Source organism: Eupeodes corollae, chromosome 2 (assembly GCF_945859685.1).
Source record: "Eupeodes corollae chromosome 2, idEupCoro1.1, whole genome shotgun sequence".
Taxonomy (NCBI): domain Eukaryota; kingdom Metazoa; phylum Arthropoda; class Insecta; order Diptera; family Syrphidae; genus Eupeodes; species Eupeodes corollae.
The window spans coordinates 139,758,798-139,782,692 of record NC_079148.1 but is presented as its reverse complement, the minus strand read 5'-3'; the positions used below and the strand labels follow the sequence as shown (position 1 = coordinate 139,782,692).

At 34.5% G+C, this 23,895-nt stretch overlaps 1 protein-coding gene across 4 annotated transcripts in view; it reads right to left on the bottom strand.

The window, feature by feature from the left end:
* LOC129948585 (collagen alpha-2(IX) chain) overlaps positions 1 to 23,895 on the bottom strand; it is a 405,200-nt gene that overhangs the window by 159,913 nt on the left and 221,392 nt on the right. For all 4 annotated transcript variants that reach the window (XM_056059695.1, XM_056059694.1, XM_056059696.1 and 1 more), the window contains exon 5: positions 22,816 to 23,007. In XM_056059695.1, the coding sequence (XP_055915670.1) occupies positions 22,816 to 23,007 (192 nt within the window). The remainder of the gene's footprint in view (positions 1 to 22,815; positions 23,008 to 23,895) is intronic.

Below are 23,895 nucleotides of genomic sequence, written 5' to 3'. Positions count from 1 at the left end.
TAGATTTGGAAAACCTTTTTATTTTTGATTAAAGAAAGCAGTATTCGAAGAGTTTTTTGGGAGTCTGATTATTGAAGTACGAATTATTAAATAACATTTTTCAAAATAATATATTTTTTAATTTATACAGAACTTTTTTTTGTTTTCAAATTTTCAGGTGTATACAGTAGGGTGGATCGATTGATAAAGAAATAGTATGATTTTTTTTTTTTGATGGCCTCTCAATAGAAATCCAAAATATTTTTACAAAATTTCAGTTCTAAATACTGCCTCAAGGACCTTAAATATTTTCGAAATATGGAAAATCTAGAGAAAAAAAAATATATAACATCGTTTACAAAATTGCTTATATTTTACAAGTTAAATATAAAACTGTATTTAAAAATCAACAGACTAACGCATAGGCGTCTGCTAGAGGAAAGAGAGGGGGGAGCAAAGGGGTCAGTTGACCCTCGATCTGACTGTGTTTGTGCACACATTCACAGTCTTTGTTTTCTCAAATAACCTGCCTGTGTTTGTGTACTGGTTCGGTTATGTTTTTCTAAATTTGCAAGCGGTACCGTAGTGTAGGGGTAGGAATATAAGGAGGAGAAATTGTTGAGTTGTTCTTCTTAGTTTAACCTGCTGAAAAACCAAAAGAATTCAAGAACTCGGTTTCCAATACATGTGAAGTAATTAGTGAAAAACTAATTAAACTGTGGGAGTTTGCGTCCATACCAGCTGTAATAGACCAGCGGTCAGTTTCGAGTAAAATAAAAAGTTATCATGAAAAATACCAAAATTTATTGGAACCCTACAAATCCAGAAAAGACTTAGAAAGAAAAATCTCGTTGTCTTTTTGATATCGCGATATGCAAATGTAAGGATTTAAATTCATGCAAGTGTGAAAAGCAATTGAAAGTGCCAGTAAGAGAAAGACAATTTTTAATAGATCAACGAAAAATGGTTAAAAGCAATGTTGATGTCAAAGTAATAAAGCAGATTTCAGAATGCCTTTAAAGGAAAAGAAGACATGATGCATCAATTATAAAACAAACAAACTTCGTCAACTAGTAGAGCTTTCATATCGAAAATTCAAAACGATGAAATACCACCCTCACCTGCATTTCAAGATACAAATTCAACTTTGTCATCAGGATCATCACCGGAATCTTCTTTTGAAATATCTGTAACTCCAATCGATGCAGAACATCTAACCACACAGAAAGTTGAGAACTTAACTACAGTTGCGAAAACTCTCGATAGATTTGGGATTTCAGACAGGGCAGCTGCAGCAATTAATTCAGCGACTTTGCAAGATGTTGAAATGATGTTGTAGATAGAGCAACCTTATCAACTTTTTCATTGTTGATGTCTTTCCAAGATCTCCAGTTTGGGATATAAAGGGTGATTTTTTTAAGGTTAGGATTTTCATGCATTAGTATTTCACAGATCACGCGGGATTTCAGACATGGTGTCAAAGAGAAAGATGCTCAGTATGCTTTGACATTTCATCATGAATAGACTTACTAACGAGCAACGCTAGCAAATCATTGAATTTTATTACCAAAATCAGTGTTCGGTTCGAAATGTGTTTAGCGCTTTACGTCCGATTTATGGTCTACATAATCGACCAAGTGAGCAAACAATTAATGCGATTGTGACCAAGTTTCGCACTCAGTTTACTTTATTGGACATTAAACCAACCACACGAATGCGTACAGTGCGTACAGAAGAGAATATTGCGTCTGTTTCTGAGAGTGTTGCTGAAGACCGTGAAATGTCGATTCGTCACCGTTCGCAGCAATTGTGTTTGTGTTATTCGACCACATGGAAGATTTTACGCAAAGATCTTGGTGTAAAACCGTATAAAATACAGCTCGTGCAAGAACTGAAGCCGAACGATCTGCCACAACGTCGAATTTTCAGTGAATGGGCCCTAGAAAAGTTGGCAGAAAATTCGCTTTTTTATGGACAAATTTTGTTCAGCGATGAGGCTCATTTCTGGTTGAATGGCTACGCAAATAAAATTACCGCATTTGGAGTGAAGAGCAACCAGAAGCCGTTCAAATACTGCTGGTGGAATCATTGGACCGTATTTTTTCAAAGATGCTGTTGGACGCAACGTTACGGTGAATGGCGATCGCTATCGTTCAATGCTAACAAACTTTTTGTAGCCAAAAATGGAAGAACTGAACTTGGTTGACATGTGGTTTCAACAAGATGGCGCTACATGCCATACAGCTCGCGATTCTATGGCCATTTTGAGGGAAAACTTCGGAGAACAATTCATCTCAAGGAATGGACCGGTAAGTTGGCCACCAAGATCATGCGATTTGACGCCTTTAGACTATTTTTTGTGGTGCTACGTCAAGTCTAAAGTCCACACACAAATAAGCCAGCAACTATTCCAGCTTTGGAAGACAACATTTCCGAAGAAATTCGGGCTATTCCGGCCGAAATGCTCGAAAAAGTTACCCAAAATTGGACTTTCCGAATGGACCACCTAAGACGCAGCCGCGGTCAACATTTAAATGAAATTATCTTCAAAAAGTAAATGTCATGGACCAATCTAACGTTTCAAGTAAAGAACCGATGAGATTTTGCAAATTTTATGCGTTTTTTATTTTTTAAAAGTTCTCAAGCTCTTAAAAAATCACCGTTTATTTTGATGGACGAAGAGATAAAACTCTAAGTATGATAGATAAAAGAAGGAAGCTTATTATTGCAGAGCATTTAAGTTTAGTTAAAGAACCTGGATTGGAATACTTTGGACATTTCTCTCTTAAAAACGGAAAACCTGAAACCATTAGTTCAAAATTGAAAGAGTTCTTTGATGAAAAGGGGATTGATAAATCCAAACTTGTGGTTATTGGAAGTGATGGCACAGTTATAAACACGTGATCCAAAGGGGGTGCTATTCGCCGTTTGGAACTAGAGCTCGGAAAACCATTGCAATGGTTCATATGTCAGTTGCATGCAAATGAACTTATACTTCGACACATATTTGAGCATTTTGATGGCACAAAAACTTGACCACGAAGCTTTACAGGGATTTTGGGAAATAAACTGAATGATTCTGAGAATTTGCCGGTAGTGTCATTTTAAGCTATCAAACTTAACCTTCCAGCATTATCAAATACTCATGATCTTAGCACTGACCAACGATACCTGTTTGAAATTTGTCAAGCTATCAGTTCATGGATTTGTAGTGACGGTTTAAGAAATAGAAATCCCGGTAAAGTCGTTCACTCAAGGTGGCTTACAACTGGTAATCGAATGTTAAGGTCATATATTTCTACTGTGATACCATCGGAAAATTTGCAACAATTGGTCAATTTTATAATACAGGTCTATGCGCCATTATGGTTTGAGATAAAAACAAAACCTCAGTGCATTTATGGAGCTCGACATCTACAAAAAAAAACTATAATATTGACAAGGTACCTGCCTGAAAATTTAAAATTGATTGTTGAGCCCGTTATTCAAAGAAATGGCTATTTCGGACACCCAGAAAATATTTTAATACCAATGATTGCGGACGAGAGGGAAGTAGTTCCAATTCTAGGTTTAAGAAGAATTAAAAAACTTTTGACATTATAAAAAATGGTTATATTTCTGAGGAACATTTATTTTTGTTACTAGTTTTTTTTTGGTTTCAGGAGAAGTTTTGCACGATTTGCTGGAGCTACAACAGGACTGTCCTTCTCGGGTCTTTGCATTTGTTTGAGCTAAATCATTAGCCATTTCTGCAGACACGTGTATATAATCGAACTTTTCCGACAGCAAATCAAAAGATAGTACTGACACATGACAATATTGCCAAATCGTTCTGGAAATCTGCGAAGATTTAGATATAAATGATAAAATCCTGCGTAATTTTCCCTTTCAAGATTTATTGGGTTGTACGCCGAATTTACGGATTCTCGATCTTATAACAGATCTAAAAATATGAAAGTGACTTTCAACTAATAAGCTACGACGAACCGCACTTGACGATGGCATTTTTCCAACTAATCGCTCAGCGATGTGTTGATTAGTAAATGGCAACCCATCGGTCAGATTGACAGCTCAGCTACTCGTCGTTCGGTCGCTCAATCGCTCGTATTTTATCTGCACATGTTCTTAATTAACTTTTCCAAAATGTACGTATTAAAATTCATAGACCAATATTTTGGATTTTTCAACAGCATTTTGAAACCAATATTGTTTTCAGTACAAATGTCAGGACTTAATTCTTTTTTTTGAAGATAGAATAGAAAATAAAAAACCTTAAAGAATTTAAAAAATATTAAAAAAATATTTTAAATGTTTTTAAAAAAAATCGATTTTAGATTATTTTATGGAGGTCCAAAAATGTTGGGCAATGTTCAGTAAAAAGGTGGAACACTTTGGAACAACATTTAAAAGTCGATGTTAGAAAAAAAGAGAGACCAAGTCAAAAGGAGTCATGAGGTCTGCGTTATCCCCATTTTTTGAAATTAACTAACAAAATAGAATAATATTGAAAAACAAAGAAAAACGTGTTACATTACAAAAAATATGTAATTAAGAAAAACAGAGGGCACTGAATTTCAATACTTATCAAAATCCTGTGGAAATATAAGAAATATGAATTGAAATAATATTTATGGTCGAAAAATACACAGTTTATAAAATGTAAATGTATTTTTTGAAAACTTTGTGTTTTTGGAAACAAATTCTGACACTAATTTAAACTAAATTAAAATGTGTCTGCCATTAACTTTGCTTAGTTAAATACTTAAAATTCTTTTTGTGTTTTTTCTTGTCAACCCAACTGTCTACCAAAATTCTTTTATTCAAATAAGGACGATGATGCACGTCGTCGTCACTCCTGCACTTTTACATATGGAAGGATATAGCTATTTGTGCAAAATGGACAGAAGTGGCATTAAACAAATTCAGTCGAATAATATCACATACACTACACATGACATAAAGAATAAATAAAAATGGAAGCAGGTCCATCAGAGAGAGGACTTTGCATCAGGTAAGTCTTTCAACAAGTCCTTTTTTTGTTGTTGTTGTTGTTGTTATTGTTGTCCTGATGGTATGCAACCATAAAGCGTCAGTCACTATAGTGGGGTTATTTTACGAGAAGAGCTCTAGTTGAGTAAAATAGCTTTTGGGCTATATAAGTTAGTATAAATAGGTAGATATAGAATGAGATACATATGAGTATGATGTATGGGGGATAAAATAAGGATTTGTTTGCGAAATCCTTTTTTCCAGTTTAATGTTTTTTTTTTTTGGTACTGAATTTTACTTTATTTTTGGTTGACCTGATGGTGAGTGGCGTATTCAGAGCATTTAAAAATATGTGATATGGTTTTAAATTTTTAATTGCTGCAGCTTTATTCGTGTTTGTTAAAACAAAAATACAAATAAAAAAACAAAAATAAAATGGTACCATAACCTACTGTGCCTACTGAGCCACTTATGTTTTTAATATAAATACACAACATACATATATATATATATAGTAGGTAAATATGTCAATCGTTGTTTTTTTTGTATATTGTTGTTGTTGTTTTTTACTCTCTTATACCTTAAATGTCCTGGATGGATCCCAATTAATCTGTTTTTCATGAAGATAGCGTGAAATTATATCATAACTTATACAGTATAAAAATTTTAAATTTCATTTTTATGATTTAATTTATGGTTTTTTCAATTTTTTTTGAAAACATTATGTGTGTTTGTGAGTATGTTATGTTGTTGTTTTTTTTTGGCTTTATCTTATGAGGCTATTTATATTTCTGACAGTTGTTCCTAAAAGCTTTAAATATAATTAGAACTTAAATGAAATGTTGATTCAATAATGTGGTTTTTGATGAAAGTAACCCAGTTTTTTTAAATTTAATTGAGTTAACTGAAGTTAAACTGAATTTAAATGCAAAATGAAGTTTTTGAGTTTTTAGAAATCCTTTCAAATACATTCAAGAATATCATTTTTGATTGATTTATTTTCAAAGTTAACTATTTTTGTTTTAATCAACAACTGGAAAAAATAAACCCTTTCAAAAAGAATTGCACAAAAAATGGTACTGTGAAATACCACGTCTTAAACCTGATATTTACTACATAAGTACTAATTAACACAGTATAAATAATATTAAGCGAGATTACATAATGTTATGCTATAAATATTCTTTTGAAAAAAAAGAGAAGTAAATTACTTGCAAGGGCTATTCTTAAATTTAAATTGGCTAAGACCAAAGGCCTAAGGGATCAAAAACTTTAAATAAAACTTCTCGTTTCTAAACAAAAAAATGTGTAAATGGACCGTTCGCAAAAGGTGTGTTTTTAATTAACACACAATCAAATTGTAAACGTTTAATTTGCTGAAGACACAGTATTTGCATTTAAAAAAAGGGAGGAATCGAAAAGGAAATATGGTCTATGTTGGATTTGTATTCTTGAACACAACCATGATAGAGAAAGGCAGGTTTTGTGGTAAGGATTTTCACATTAGCGTAGTTTGGCTAATAATCGAATCTCTGCACTTCACAGTACGACTATAGATAAGCTCAATGATATAAGATGTGCATTCCTAGAAACGTGAGTATATTGATTTATAGATGAAAGGAATATAACTTGCTTTTCGCTAGAGCATAGTCTAAAACGCAGCTGTAAAAAAATAAGCCAAGAAATATTATGAAAGTGTTTGGGTGAAGTTATAGAATTAATGATATTATTGCTGCTCTATTTATCATTTCAAACAATCTTTTTTGATTACTGTCAAGGAATTGCTTCACTCACAAGTCACATAAAACCGAAACATCTTTAATTTCATACGGTTTCTTGTTCTTTGTTTTGCAATACCGTTTACATCAGAACTCTATAAGTTAATCATATCAAACATCTGGCCTACACTAGATTTGAGGCGATCAAGGTATTCGATATGTCCAAGCATATCGCATATATATAAGATAAGCTGTGTTATAATCGGACTCTGTCTAAAAGGAAAGCACGCCACGTGACTATTCTTATTTTTAAATGACTTTTGTAGAAACGGATGAAGAAAATGGGGAAATAGTTCTTCACCTCCTCTTTACAATGTATATTACCCGCTCTAGCTCAAGAACTCAAGAATTACCTAATAGAATTCTTCTATAACAATCTCAATCATATTAACATAATCACCCTCTCACGTTTTGTATGGGACTCTTACTGGTTCAATTGAGTTTAGAAGAAAGCCTCAAGGTATCATAATAGGCCTACTACTATATTTCGGACAGTCACTTTAACCTGTCATATTTTCTAAATTCGTAGAGAAAGGATTGAGTCTGAAAACAAATATTAATAGCTAAGAAAATTGTCGGCAGCGAAACAATTAATTCGATAAGAATTTGATGACAGAAACCCATTTATAAAAATGATAAAGAGTACTGTGCGTTTCCGACTTGGATTTCTCCAAAAAGACTTGTTTTGAGAATTTCGAAAGAAAATTCCGAAACCAATAAGGAAAGGATTTTTCAAGGCAGAAATCTAGAAATTTTGATAACAGAAAAAACATCGGAACTTATCAAATGCCTTTGATATATCAAGAGCAATTATTTTACCCTCTCTAAAACAATGAGCAAATTCTGTTTTACTGTTCGGTAAGATAAACCCTGAGGTCATCAGTGGACCTATTTTTACTAAATCTGAACTGTCTGTCATTTGGAAGCTTCGATATTTCTTAAGCTCGTAATTAAGAAACATTTCTATGAACTTGGAAAAAAGGGTATAAGTGGATTGATCGATAACTTAAAGGAGAATGAGGCGATTTGCCTTTTTTGACAATTGGATGAATAAATACTGTTTTCCAACTATAGAAGAAGAGGAAAGATGTAAAAGTTTCAGCAAAAGTTTTGCTAGTTTGGAAAAACACCTCTTCGGAAAAATACTGTGATAATCTGCTAACAAGCAAAACTGCCCAAATGCCAAAAGTATTATTTCAGCAAAAAATTCTGTTTTACTCTTAACTGTTGTTTTGAAATTACTTAGAAAATAGTCTTCATGAGAAAAAGTCTTATCAAAGTAGTTGTAGTTGTAGTAACGACTTAATTTTAGCAGCCAAATTAATGAATGTGGAATAACAAAGGAATAAGTTCAAAATGTTATGAATAAAACATAATGTCTTCTAAGTGACTTTTACTAAGTTAAACCACCGAAGAAAGTGGTTTAACGAAAAAATAAGATCAAAATGTGTCATATTTACTTTGAAATAAAAAAAAATAAGGGAAGATTGCTAATTTAATTTTGTTAATATATTGTTAATAATGCTAAATTTGTCAAGTTTCAACCATTTCCAATTATTGGACAATCAGCAATCAACCAATATAAGAAGAAAATTTTAAAAAACCAAGTTTGATCCAGATCAAGTCCTCCTAACTAAGGAGGATTTCGGGATGAAGTATAGGTTTTCTAAGAAAAATATGAGGCAACTTATTGTAGTTGATTAAGGTGACCTTAATGGGGACACAAGAGGGGGACAGAAAACAGGAACAAAACAAATAAAATTTCTAGGTGTGTTTACAAATTATCATAATTTTCTGTCAAAAAAAAAATAAATTGGTTGGCGCAACAGTCCGGTTTTTTTTTTAATAATGAGCGCGCTCTAAAGGGGTTATGAAAACCCTTATATTGCTTAAACACAGTGCGAGCAATTAGGAAAGGAAGATAGGATTAGAAAGAAGAAACCGATTTTTGGTTTTGAAAGCCTGCACATTGTAATTATTGTGAAATATTAAGCCTGGTAAAGTATTCCACATTCGTGTAGTTCGGCTAAAGAAACAGTCTCTGTACTATTAAGTACGTCCGAAACGGGGCTCAAGTGTAATTTAATGGACATTCCTAGCAGTACGGGTATTACGGTTGCATTGTTTAAGGGGAGGAATGCAAGTGGCCATTTTGCTAGAGCATTGTTTAAAAAAATAAAAGTAATACAATGACAGGTATGAGACCTTGCCGCGGTGTTTAAGAGAAGCAAATGTCTCAGAGAGATAACGATCTCCTATCATTTTTAGAGCTCTTTTTTTCAATTCTATTCAGTATACTTAGGTAAGTTATTGCGGCTCCAGCCCAAATATGAGAGTAATACTCGAGTTAAAGACGAATAAAAACTTTGTAAGTTATAGCCAGATCAGAAGGGGTACAAAACTTCTTGCATCGTCGGAGAAAACCTTAACACTTAAGCAGTATTTTTGTCGATGTCAAATATGTGATCACTCCACAACAAGTGGTTAGTGATGCACATGCCTAGGACTGATAGTTGTTCAATCTCCTCCAGTGGTGATGAACACGGTTTTTGAATCCCCATTCAACAATGCTGATCAGAATTTAATGAGCTTATCATACTTGCCATTGGTAGTCCACATCCGAAGAAGAAGGATGAATTTAAAAACGAAAAAAGCAGAGGGTACTGTCATCAGCGAAACAATGCAGTGGATTAAAAGTTTCAGACAAAAGATCATTTTTAAAAATAAGAAAGAGCGTAGGAGACAAAACGGAGCCCTGTGGCACACCATTGTTTATTTTGTTGATATCAGATTTAAACCCGTCCAATGCTACTTGAATTGAACTGTCCGAAAGGCAATTTCTAACCCAACAAAGAAGAGATTCATCAATTACAAAAGCATGCATTTGAAATATCAAGTGCAAAATTCTTACTTTCTCCAAAACGGTGTAAAGATTTGTTGCACTGTTCGGTGAGATAAACCATGAAATCAAAAGTGGACCTGTTGCAACGAAAGACATACTGACGGTCATTCAGAAACTTACATTCTTCAAGATATTTCTTGTGCTGAAAATTTAAAAGAAGGGACGTAATTGCGATTTGACGATAGTTAGAGGGAGAGGAGGAAACTTACAACTCTAAACCTTTCCTGTGTTCGGTTGTCTATCAAAACCAATTTGAAAAAAAAACCAAGTCTGCAGAACTGTAGTAGATTTTCTTAAGGGATTTCGGTAAACGTCACTTTACTATTCCACTTACATTTTAACTCTTATTTCCTGGTTTTGTAATCTCAAGAAATAATGGTGGAACATGCGTTTCTTATTAATTTGGCTGTAGATGTTTTGAGGTTGGTTCTGAGTTTTTCATATTCTATAAAATTCGTTTTATGTTTTCTGTTCCCTTACTTCTTATGTGACAAATTTTTGTATTTATAGATTCAAACAATATTTCATTTAGCCAATTTGTTTGAATTTCCATTTGAAGTGCTAAATTCGAATACCTATTTTTATCGTTTAAGACTTAAATTTGTATTTAATATTTTTTTTCTAAATATAGCCTTTAATATCTTACAAATCACTGAACTTCAAAAAGAAAAACAGAACTCGTACAAGAAATATGCACACAATAAAAATAAGACAACAATTTAAAAGAAACAACAAAAAAAAGTTTATATATAAACATAAGTTCTTGAAGATGAATATTTCTTCCTCTTTTTATTTTTATTTTTTTGTGTAGAAATTATATCCTTTTTAGTTGATGAGTATTTTTTCCTTTTTTTTTAAATGAAATACGTTATCCTTCCGAACCACTTGAAATAAGAATCAGTTACAAGGGCAACAAACAAGAAGAAGAAGAAAAGATGGATAAAAGGGCTACATCATCAAAATAAAAAAAAAGAAAATAAAAATTCAAAGGAAAATTATTGCAACACTTACACAGGATAAAAAAAAGGATTCATTTATAGAAACTACTATAATTCGAAAAAAAATACATATATATTTGTAATCCTTGACCAAATTATTCTGTTCGAAACTTTAGATCATCATCATCATTCTAAGTTCCGGTTCGGTGTGTTTTTGCATAGTTTATTTCTTTTTCCTTCTAATATATAACTCACATAACATCACAAGGACATGAATTCGAATTGTATCTTATTATTAGCTTGATACAAACAAAAAAACTGAAACTACACACTTAAAGTCCTTAAAATATACATATATCTAGAAAAAGCTGAAAAAAAGGACAGCACAAAAATCGTATATAGAAGGGAAAAAAGGGAACACTTGTGTTCTGGTGAGTTGGTTGGATTTAACATTGGATTGTGAAAGTGGGTAAATGGATGTAGGTTCTATAGGTAGTCATCTCTGTATAGGGAAAAAGGATGTTGGCTGGTTGATGGGGCTTGAAACAGGACTCTCAAGGGAACCAACTGGGAACTGCAATAAGGAAGAGAATTAAATAAACTGTCCGCCTGTAGATGGAGAATTATGTGTGTGCGAGAGATCTCAGCCATGGTTATTTATGGGTGCCATTCTTAAGTCTGAATTCATGGAACTCTTACGAGTGTATTCTCTGGTCTTTTGTACATTCAACTCGCTGTTGCTTTTTGAATGGAATTTATTTCCGATGGAGTAAAAAATCATGAAATAAAAGAGCCTTGAGAATATTGTCTGTTATTTTGTTGTTGTTCTGTAATATGTAGGTTTTTATTCTTAACTTTATATATACTTTATTTTATAGAAAATAAAAAAAATAGTAAAAGAGGTTTTCTGAAGTGAATAATTAAAGAAAATGGAGGAGGATCAACGGTATAAAGTGGTATTTATGATGAGCAAGATGATGAGTAGTTGGTTTATGCTTTATGTATACCTCTAAACCTCTATGCAAACACTTAAAGTCAATAAGAAAAAATGTTTGCTTAGAATATTAAAACCGCAGGAAGGGAAGGTATTACGTATTATTTTTCATCCCACAAGTTTTCAGAAAAAATAAAATTTAAATAGCTGAGAATTTTGTATATTAAATAGGTACATACATAGTTTTCTCGAGGTTTTTGTGGCTGAGAATTCTTAGAATACAAAAGTATTCAGTTAAATAGTTTTATCAGTTTTAAAAGCTTATTTACATAAATTAACTAGCTATGCCAGAAAATAAGTTATTTTCGCTGAATGTTCCTTTATTAAATAAGGTTTATGACTTAGTTGATGAAGTCTTTAAGGATCAGTCGATTGACTTAATTTTTGATATAAGAGAGTTTAAGTATCATCATAAGACCGTCCAGGTATTTTCAAAACGAAAATACTTTAGACATCCAATATCTATCGAATCACTCCTAAAAAAATCAAGTGAATAATAACAAGTACTGATTAAAAGTTGTTAACGATGAATGTTTCCAAAATTACGATCGTCGTGGACTAAGGTATTGATAACTCAACAAACGGAACTATCGAAAAATGAGAAACAGCTACTACAAACCGTAATAAATGAAAAATAAGTTTAAGCAACTTAGTGTATTCAATTGGTTTTACAGTCTTTACACTTTTGTTTTTAATTTTTGTAAAAATGAAACATTTTTAACAAAAAGCGTCCATTTTAAAAATTGGAGTTTTTGTCTGTTTCAAAAAAAGAAGAAATATCAGTTGCACTACTTTAGTTTTATTGGGCTTTTTTAATATCCTGAAAAGACAGAAATATTGTTGGAATTCATTTTTAATTTCTACAAACTGATGTTACCTTAAGGTGTCTTCTAGCTCTGTGTAAGCTCCCCTTAACCCAACAAACCTCTTTATCTAACTTGGTCCCTATAGCTTTATCTCTAGTTGAGCACTCCAAGTTGTGTAGAAAAAATTAATAAATTGGGTGGGGCAACAGTCCGTTGTGAACCAGGGCCTAGTGACTTACAACTCGCAACCATTACTGTGTGGGAGTACTGTTGTCAGGAATGGAAGGAACCTACAATTTTAGGCCGAATCCGAACAGCTTATTTGAGAAAGCACTTTTTCATGACAAGAATTACTCTTGAAGGGTTTGTCAATTCTTCGCAAGAGGCAGTACCCGTGAAAATTATTTTTTTAAATTAAGGTGGCACAGGCAGGGATTAAACCCAAGACCCTTTGCATGACAGTCCAATGCACTAACCATCATGCCATGGGTACTCTAGTTCGGTAAGGTCTCTTTAAAATTGTGTGTGAAACCTGCTGACTTGAATATTGATTTAAACTGCTTGAGAGTTGCTTGCTTGTGGTTACTAATTATATGAGAAGCATTATATCACGGCCAGTTACCATGGACTACTTTTGGAAATACGATTAAATTGACTTTCAAATAACTGGGTCAGTTATTGATGAAAAATTAGAAAATTGTCTTAGAAAATCCTCAGCATTGATTGATTTCACCCCCACTTTTTTGTTCATAATTTAAAGCCACTTAAGGGTTCATTAGTACCCTTTATATCTTTCTATTTAAACATAGTGCGAGCGTTAGGAAAATAGGGAAGGATTTAAGAGAAGATACCCGTGCAAGGCAAAAACAGAGGTGGCCAAAGAATTCAATATTCTCGATATACGATTTAAGAAGGAATCTCTTTACTTGACAGTGTGCCTAAAATTGAGCTCAAGTGTAAACTGGTGAGCATTCCTAGAAGTTTGAGTAATACGGATGATTAATTTAAGGGGTGGACTGCAACTGGCATGAAACATTGCGACGGCCGGCAGTATTCTAGCGATGTAAGTGATTATAGTTCTATCGCCTATCATTCGTAAAGCCCTTTTTTTAATTCTATCCAAGAGATTTAAGCTTGCTTAAGGGGCTCCTGCCCAGATATGACAAATATATTCCGGCTATCAACGGTTGAAGGCTTTGTTAATTACAGCCAGATCAGAAGGGGTGCAAAATCTCTTGTACCGTCGGAAAAGTTCTAAGTACGTGGCAGAATTTTTGGTAATATCAAATAAGTGATCATTCCATAAAAGGTGATCTGTGATACACATACTGAGTTTATTAGTTTTCTGGATGCAAAGGCCACTTATATGAGTGATAGCGGCATCGGGGGTGTGTTATGCGTTAACGACAGGAGACAGCATTGAGTTTTGGAAGCATTAAATTCTACACGGTTTTTGATTCCTCATTGGGCAATGCTGTCAAGATCGGAATTTCTTGAGATTATCATACGCTGCCGTTAATGTGTTGCTTTACCGCAACAAGTTGCATCTCTCTTTTTGCAAACCATCCTTAATAATTCCTACTGCGGCCTTAAACTTCTGGAAGAGTTTAATAGAAACCTGGACCATCAGCCAGTGACCTGCTCTTCTAGTATTTAGGGAAGGCAAATTTAACAGGTCTTACTAAAGTGTGCGAAAGGATTCCACACCAACGAACTGTGTGACGGTTGGCCCACTTATTGGTTGAACAATATCGTCAAGGCATATTGACGATACCCATGCCCAACAATGTGTGTAGAAAAGTTACACCAACTTTAACTTACTATGGCCGAGGGCCCATCATAAAGTATTAACGATAGACAAATCACTCCAAGAATATTTTAATAACTTTTATTTTAATTATTGGCTTGGCTACTGATTTCCTTCAATACGACATAAGTAGTTTTTCCTCAACCGAAATCGAGCGCGTGTAGGTACTTGGTAATGCGAGAAATTCCACACGATTTTCCAGAAAGTCTTGGCTGGAATGGGATCGATAGTGAAGAGCTGAACTCACTTACTGAGCTACTGGGTGATTGCATCACCTCTTTCGCGCACACTTTAATTTTATGGATGGAGGAAGTTGCAGGATCGAGACAGATCAATCAACACGCAAAGACCCGAGAGGATTGCCTGAGGGCAAGTAGCCGGAAGGTTCAAACTCACTAGAATTATGGCACTTTTTGGAGCAAAGCTATTAGAAGATTAACAAAAATTGTGTAAAGGAATTCTTCTTTTAAAAAGACGTAATTTTTGTTGAGTTGGAAATTTGTTTGTTCTGCTGTGGAGAAAAGTTGTTAAGGAAGGACTCCAATATTGTTTAAAAAAAAATTTAATTACATTCAGTCCGTCGGGTCTGGAAAAATTTACAACAAATGTTCCAAATAAGAAGGACAAAGATGTGAATGTAGAAACGAATATGGAAAGCTGAGGGTAGTATAATCAGCGAAACAATTTAGTAGGTTAGAAGTTCCAGACAAAAGATCATTTATATAAATAAGGAATAGCATCGGAGACAAAACGGAGCCCTGGGGCACACCAATGTTTATTTTACTTGAATTCAACGGTTCAAAAGAAAATTTCTAACTCTTCAAAAAAGAGATGCATCAATTCAAAGAGCACGCATTTTCGATAAAAGAGCTTGATGCCAAATGCTTCCAAATGATTTGAAAATACCAAGTGCAATAATCTTACTTTCTCCAAAGATTTTTGTTTCACTGTTTGGTGAGATAAACTATGAGATCATAAGTGGACCTATTGCAACAAAAGCCATACTCTCGGTCATTAAGAAGCTTCAGTTCTTTAAGATATTTCTTAAGCTGAAAATTAATCAGCGTTTCCATGACCTTAAAAAGAAGGGACGTGATTTCAATAGGATGAAAGTTGGAGAAAGAGAAGTATTCGCCTTTTTTAGGGACGGGCTGGACAAATACTGTTTTCCATCCACTCGTAAAGAGACCTGTAGAATGGGAAAGATGAAAAAGTTAACACAGTGGTTTCGCCAGCATTGAAGAACAACTCTTCAGAACAATAGGGGGAATACTGTCTAGCCCAGCAGATTTGGCCCATGAAATCGTTTACGCTCTCAAAAACAGGAGGACTCAAGACACTCTCAGGTAGCGTCGAATTAACAGAAAACTGTGCTGCAAGCAAATTTGCTTTATCAATCGAGCTTACATAGGAAGTGTCATTGTGGACGAGCGTTGGAACTGAGGATGACGTGGTATTTCGTACGTTTTTTACAAATGAACTTTGGGACATTGTTGTATTTTTTGCCTTAATTTCTGATCATGTAAAAATTTGACCATTACAGGTCTTTCTAGCTTGTTTGAACTTATTCCGGTTTTCCTCATTCGGGTTGGATAAATAACAACGGAAACTTACTTCTCTGAACCTAATAACCTCTTTACAACTTGAATTAAACCAATGGAGCTAAGAAACGCCCTGTCCTTAATCAACCCAACCTTCCCCAGTCTCTTCAGTTTTGATTAAAATATTGAACGTCTCTCTAAGACGTTTGAAATTTCAAAAAACAATCAATTTCAATTAAATTTACTTGAAAAGGTGTGTCACAAAAAGCTCTACACTACAGGTATTCTTATGTTTATACACAATATTTTTATATTATACAAAATATTAACCTCCTAGTACCCTGTCATTTCAAAAAAGCACCAAAGAAATTAATTTAAAGGAGGGAAAAAAAACGAAATAATGTTTCATCATCGTCATCCTTATAAGCTGCTTGACTTAAATTGACTTCTTTTTGATTCAATATTCTCAGAAATCTTCGCATATGGGTCTGCTTAAGATCTTTTTTTTGTTCCTTCTTGTCGTCCATATACGCCCATAACGCTTGATGTTACATTATATAAGAAGTGTTTTAGTCGAAGACTTTCTTGTAAGCTTTTACTTTTTGTCCTTATTTTTGTTCCTTTAAATCCATCACGTGCACATCTCAATAATGAGACATGTGTTCAAATAATTGCCACTGTCACACACTCAGCATGTTTTCCATATATGTTGCTGCTTGTCTGATGACGAAAAGACTCATGCCTTTTTATAAGTTCATACACACATACATACACCTTGAACCATCATAAAAACCCCTAAAAGAAAAAAACCGTTTAACTCCTCATGTTCTACCAAAATTGAGTTCCTTGTCATACAGCAACATCTATAGATCCTTCCAGAGCCAGGACATCAGCTCCAGAAGCATGAGTACGAGTAGGTGTATGGAGTTGAGTGTGCATAGCCTGATGTGATGTGAGGGTGTGTTAAAACATGAAGTTTACCCTTCGCTTTAACTCAACCTACCTCCCAGCCTTCCTCCCATATCTCGTCATACCCTCATCACACAGCACGAGGGGATGAAAATAAAATATAATAGGACTCGAAATCTTAAGAACCCACTCAGCAATTTGCATACTTTAACCGAACCTCATAATAGGGATTGACCTTATGGCATAAGCTGCCGAGGATGACGATGAGGATGAGAAGTCATGCAAGTTATAATATATTATATAAAGTGGGTGTGTGGTTGGATGGGTGGGTGAGAGGTTGTACAAATTTTCTCACACCCAGACTTAGCACGAAAATAGCTTCCGCTAGGCTAAAAGCAGTTTTCTTAAGCTCAAGAGTGTACACAAAAAAAAGGAGGATATAAGAAAAAAAATAAAAATAATAATAAGCCCGACACACATCCTCATGCAAACATAAACACCCTGTGTGTGCACTATAAATACTTTCACTAGGCATTTAGGGGGTTGCCCTCTCTGGAGAAGTCGCATCATCCCTCAGTGCAAAAAGGATACAAAATAAAATGAGGGAATGTGAAATGAAAGTTTTTTATGCAAATTTCATTGCGCTCCTATAGCTTCCTATATATATGTAAATGTACATAAGTGTAGTATAAAAGGTACCGACAATGACGGACGCCTTCTACTTTGTCCCAAACCGCACCACACCGCACAGCACACCGCTCAACATAGCACTCTGAGTGAGTCTTAAGGGATTTATTCCATAATCATAAAAATCGTTAAGGTACGTCTTTACCTCTTTTCATGGGTGCGACGCGACGCGACGAACGTCTAGGACTCGACAAACTACTACGACGACGATAGAATCAAGCAACGGCATCGAAGCAAGTAAAATATTTTTCCAAAAGTAGGTAAAATAGGTACACAGGACGTATATCCTTACCTAAATATAGTTATATGTTTATAGTCAGGTCTCTAATGGTATAGTTGAAGCCAAATTCACGCGACTTCAAGATCCACCTCTTTCTCTCCCTAGGCTGCTATACACAATCATTCTTTCAGTTAAGCTCTGGCAAAGTTTCAACTTGATTGCAGGTACCTAGTACCTTCATTCTGGTCACAATCCCTTCAAGTCCATCGATGAAAAGAACGAAACATTCATAACACAGTGAAAATAGAACATCAGAAAAAACACAAACAAAAAAGGAAAGAAACAAGACACAAAAAATCGGTATGCGTTCTTGATAGAGCTTTAGAAAACAAAAAATAATAATAAAACCCTTTTTTCGAGCCATAACATCATCAAGATAATGGGCCCGTTCTCTATTGGTAAACAAAAAAAATAAAAACAAAGTCTTCTTAAAGGAATTTCACCAGAATTTGTAATCCTTAAGGAATATTGTAAGAAAATTTTCATTTTCATAAAGGGTGCCCCCCACGGGACTTTAATTACGTTTTTAGCTTTGTTCAACACTGAAAACACGTTAATCCTTCCTGGAATGATAGTTTAAAAAACAGTTAAATCCAAGGTTTAAAAAAAGTTGTTTATTCCGAAATAGTAAGTACGGTACCGTAAAAAAGACATTTTCGAACTTCACTTCTATCATAATCATTATCGATTTTATTAACATCCTGTATTTTTTCACACGAATTAAAACTTAAACGTGTGGAAGAAATTTTACGCAACCTCAATTATCTAATTCGACACGTCTGTTACGTCTGAGTCTGAGCTATCTTGCTAAATTACAGTTTTGTATCTTATTTTGCTCATGAAAATATTATTTATAAAACATCATCGATTTTTAGACACTTCGAACTTTTACATACGAATTTAATACTTAAAAAAGTGGGAAGAAATGTTAAAGAATCCAAAGTATCCAATCCTTCACATCCGTTATCCGTTATCGGGTCCATTTTTAAGAAAGGCTTTGTGTGTTTTAATAATACACTTAGATTCTTTTATTTTTATTTTTATGGAAATATTATTCTTAATCCAACACCAAAAAAAAACTTTCAAAAAATCAAAAAGAAAAACAAATCGCTCCTTTCGCTGCTTCTGAAATTGACGTGATTTGTTTATGAATTTCTTGGTGTATTTTAAAGGTCATTTTCTCCGAAATTAAATTTTTCCTTCTAACAGAACAGAGAAGTGCAGTGGCAGAAGTGATTTGATGGACACAATAATTCCAAGAAATCACTGAACAAAATTGTATAGTTGGTCTTAGATTTAAAAACCTCAACGAGAAGCTTTCCAGTAGAAATGAATTCGTAGTTCTGGGAAATTAATTAACAAAAGTGCCATGGTGAATGAATCAATCTACGTTAAAGTTTTGTTCATGTAAACTTGTAGTCAAAAAACACTATAGAGGTAAAACTATCGCTGACACAGATCCTCTTTTTTTTTAATCAACTACACATCAATAAACTTCCAAGAAGAATACACGTGACATTTTCCAACGAAAAGTTACTTTTTCTAACGAATTCTTGCCAACTGGACGAATCTAGTGTTGTACGGTGACCAAAGAAACATTTAGATTTCAGTCCTTAGCTTAGCTGTGATTTCTAACTCAATAGGAATAAGAATTCAAAACAAACAATTGATTGATGGTTGAAATTTTGGTTGAGAGTGAAAATTTCTTGGAATTCGGAAACACGAGATTCCTTGGAATTATGTAATTTACTGTGAATTCTCTTGACCAATGGGTAAACTGTCAATTTCCAAACATTGGATAAGAATTAAATTTGTGTTACTATGAAAAACCGACAAAACCCATTACCAAATGTCTGTGTTTGGGATTTTCTATAAACAAAGATCAAATGGTTTTGTTGGTAAAACAAATTTTGCTGATATGCAGAAAATGATGTATCGGTCATCTAAAAAGCTTGATATCTTTCATAGAGAGCAGGTGTCGGTGAACATACATTGGTCTTGAATTCTTAAAAACTGCAATAACAAGAAAAGATCAAGTGTGCTTTTAATACATTCACATTCTAGTAGTACGGCTAAAGAACAAATCTCTGTACCGAAGTCGCTCTAAAGATTATCTTGAAGTTCATTTCTAGAAAAAAGGCTACTATAGCTAAAGTGTTTAAGGGAAAGAATATAACTTGATATTTCCAAAAGAGTGAGTCAAGAAACTACTCGACGATGTTTGAGTAACGATGTTATTGTCTACAATTATTTTAAAAGCTCTTCTTTAAAAATTGGCTTAGAGGCTTAAGTATGTTTCTAGAACACTAGCCCTAAGACTGAATTAAAATTTAAGTTTTTATTTGTTGAGGTAAACACTTCTTGCATTGTCTCAGAAAACTCAAGATTGTGGCATTTCGATGACATTGCTTATGCTATCGTTCAAGGTGTGGTTATTGATGAAAATAGCGAAAATTTCGAGATGTTCAATTTCATTGATGGTAGTACCATTCATAGATAGTGGAAAGTCGGGTAAATCTCGGTTAACGAAACAAGGCATCATTGGGATTTCCAAGCACTGAGTTTTACAGGGTTTCTGATTCCCAATTGTACAGCGCTGCTTATGCCACAATTTAAGGATCTTATCATATTTTGTAGGAGAGATGTTTTTCTGGAAACGAATATAAAAAGTTTGAGATACTTTCAGGGAAACAATTTATTGGATTAGAAGTTGAAGACAGAACATCATTTATAAAAAAAGCAGAAAAAGCAACGGGGAAAAATGGTGCCCTGAGGCACACCATGTAAATCTTGTGGAGTGGATTTAACACTTGAATCCTTCTTAAACTATTTTTATTAATCGATTTGAATTTCTAATCCCACGTAGAAGGGATTTGATAACACCAAAGTCGCAAGTTGTAAGGAGAGCTAAATGCCATACTTTAGCAAATGCAATATTTTGACTTTTCCGAAAACGATGTTTAAATTTGTTACACTGCTTGAACCATGAGATCACCCCACCGGACCTATTACTGTGAAAGCCGTACTGCTGATCATTTGGAAGCTTTTGTTACTCAAGATATTTCTAAAGCTGATAGTTAATCAGTCTTGCCATGACTTTGGAAATAAGAGTCTTAATTGGTCAATACTTTGAATAAAAAAAAAAATTAAGTTTTGGGCAAGGGCTAAACAAATGCTGTTTTCCAACTAATCGTAACAAACTCAGAAGAAAGGTTAGATAGAGAAGCTTAAGCAGGGGTCTTGCAAAAGCACCTCTTTACAATAATAGCAGAACCGTCAGAATCCTTTCACAATATGAGTACGCAAAAAGATTGGTCCCATAGAATCACTACCGCACTCAAGAACTGGGGAAGCCTTATTTTCTGAAAAGGGCTAAATTGACATTTTTTTTTTTTTAAATTGACCAAAAATTCTCACTGTCTTTTTTAATTACAGTGTTTTTCGCCGTAATTTTTGGTCATGCAAACATTTGGTCCTTTAAATATGTCTTTTGCAGTTTTTTTTTTGGCTTGCTTTAACCTTTTCCGAGTTTTCTTGGTTGCATTGGCTTCACAACATCGAAAGCTTACATCTGTCTTCTTAACGGGTGTTGTCATTGCATAGCTTTTTTTATGAAAATGTTGTCACTTTACAATAAACGGATATCGCTCCAAGGACATACAAAATCGTCTGACTTAACGACTAGCAAAGTAAAATTTTGTAATGACCTAACGACGAGTTATTGCTTTATGTCAAAGTCAACAAGTCGGTGGCGTTAAAGTAGAACAACAATCTGAAATGAAGGTTAAAAAGTGTGTTTTTGAATAATACTAAATTGGATTTCGACCCCCACAAACGTTACACCACCGTAGTGATTATGAACGAAGTCGAACTCCATTTAAAATTTGTTTGATGAAATTTCAAGCCTAAGAATTTCTGGGGTTCAAAAACGGTTTACCATCTCTTTTGAAAAATAAGTTGTCAAGTTTGGGTTAAAAATTCCTATGATTCTAAGACCACAACCTTTGAGGTTACTTCTTAAAAATTTCTGAAAAATCTTACCTCTGAAATCTCAGCCTTTGATAAAAAAAAACCTAACTATTGAAATTCACTGTATTTATATTCCTAAACCAAAACAGAACACCATGTTGTCCAGATGACCCACCGTTAAGGGGTTTATTTGACTACAGGCCAAAACGTTCAAAATGAAAATAAACAAACAGAAGAGAAAGGACGAAGAAAAAAAAAAGAAGAGAAATGGCAAAGAAAAACGCAAACACACTTGCAGCCAAAAAAGGAAGGAAATTAGTTTAGGCAAATTGTTTTCCTTGACTTTTTTCTCACCCTAGGCACGTAAAAATAATGGCAAACCGGCATCTAGTCTAAAAGGGTGAACTCGATTCATGGACAAAAATAAAATAAATAAAAAGGAAAAAAAAAAACGACACCATAAGAAGAAGAAGAACGCAACCTTTTTCAATGGCTTTTCGCTTCCTAAAAACATACATACCCATAGGTACTATGGGGTTTTTTCGTTCGTAATTTTAACTGTTTTCTCCGTGTGAACGGAAGTTGAAAGCAAACGCAAACACGGTGGCATCATATACCGTACAGTCGACAACGAAGACGACGACGACCGACGGAGGCACTAAGAGCAAACAAAACAAAACCGAAAATGGAAAAAAATCACATTACAACTTACTTAGAAAATTTCCAAATACACGAATACCTTATAGCCCATGGACTCAAAAGGAAGGGGGGTGTGTTGATGATGGGAAACAACTCTTCAAAAGGACGAACGAACGAACCGTATACAGTGTAGGTAGTATAGTCGCCCTCTGTCCCTAATGCCTCTTTTAACCTGGCACGAAGCTCCGGTAGCAATTTGTTTCGAAAGGAATGACATTAGCGCGCGAAAATAGGAGGTAAAGAATAATTGCTTAATGATTTATTTGGCGGACAGTTCTAATTCCTTTTGATGGGGGCGGGGTATGTACCTTCTTTTAGGTTGAATATGGGACGGGGGAAACAGAGACGGAAAGGGTTTTACACAAGGATCCCAAGGAATGTACGGAATGAATTTTAGTGATTAAGTAACGGGTGTTAAAAGGCTTAACAATTTAGTCATTTACAATAATTAAAATCAAGAATAAGTAAAATCCGTTATATAACAGAAGAACATAAGAATAAAGGATATAAAGTGAAAAAAAGATAGAAAATACTTACATCGTAGTTATCCGGAAGACCGGGTGGCCCAGCTGGACCGGGTGGACCTGCCACTCCAGGCATCCCATCCAAGCCGGGCTCACCCTTCTTGCCCTGAAGACCCTCGGGACCACGAGCACCAGGATCGCCCCTATCGCCGCGGTCGCCCTTAGGACCGGGGGCACCGCGTTCACCTGGTACCCCAGTAGCACCCTGTAAATTAAAAATAGAACAAAATTAGTATACTGTCATCGTAAGGTATTATTGTAGGCGGCTAATTTCTAGCTTAAGATACAAAGAGAGAGAAAGACACCAATAATACCTATGGCAACAGGGTCTAGAACGCGTTTATAAGGATATTATATACCAACCAACAAGACTATGACTATGGTGATGGGGATGATATGCAGGCATTAACTAAATTGCCTAAATTCGCAGCGTTAACATTAAACTGTGAATGAGGGCTCTATATTTTTTTTGTGTTTCTTTGTCTGATGGGAGGGTTGGTTGAGGGGTGGTTTTTGGTAACACACTATTGTGAATGTAATATTCCATTGCAAAACAACGGGATTATCGCACTACAGGACTAAAGAAGCTATCCTGGAATTTTTGTCGTTGTGTTTTTGTCTAAATATGGCGCTGATGGGGGGAGAGCCTTTTACAGAAATAGGTGTATTATGTGGGTGGGCGGTAGGGTAGGGTGAATGTACGCACAGTATAGAGGTAATATTATAATTAAACTTAGCTAGATTGTGGGTACCTCTATTGAGGGTAGGTTTATAATATGTATAATTGGGATGCGGGGATTTTGGGGTTGTTTTAGAGTTGGCTGAGGTTGGTAAATTTTCCATTGCCTGAGGGAAATGAAAGTTGAAAGGTAAATTCTTCGTTTTTTTGGTATTTCTCTTTTTTTATTTCAAAAAGCCAGGGAGGGTGTTTTTGGTTAGTCGGAGAAACATCAGAGAAGGTTTAAGGCTATGTAGAGTCGCTCTGTGTTTTGGGATCAAACATTTTATAAAACAGGTGAGTTTTTTTTTACTGAATTGGTTTAGTCATGGTAATTGTGAAAAATGAGACGTTTATAACTTCTTTCTTTTTTTT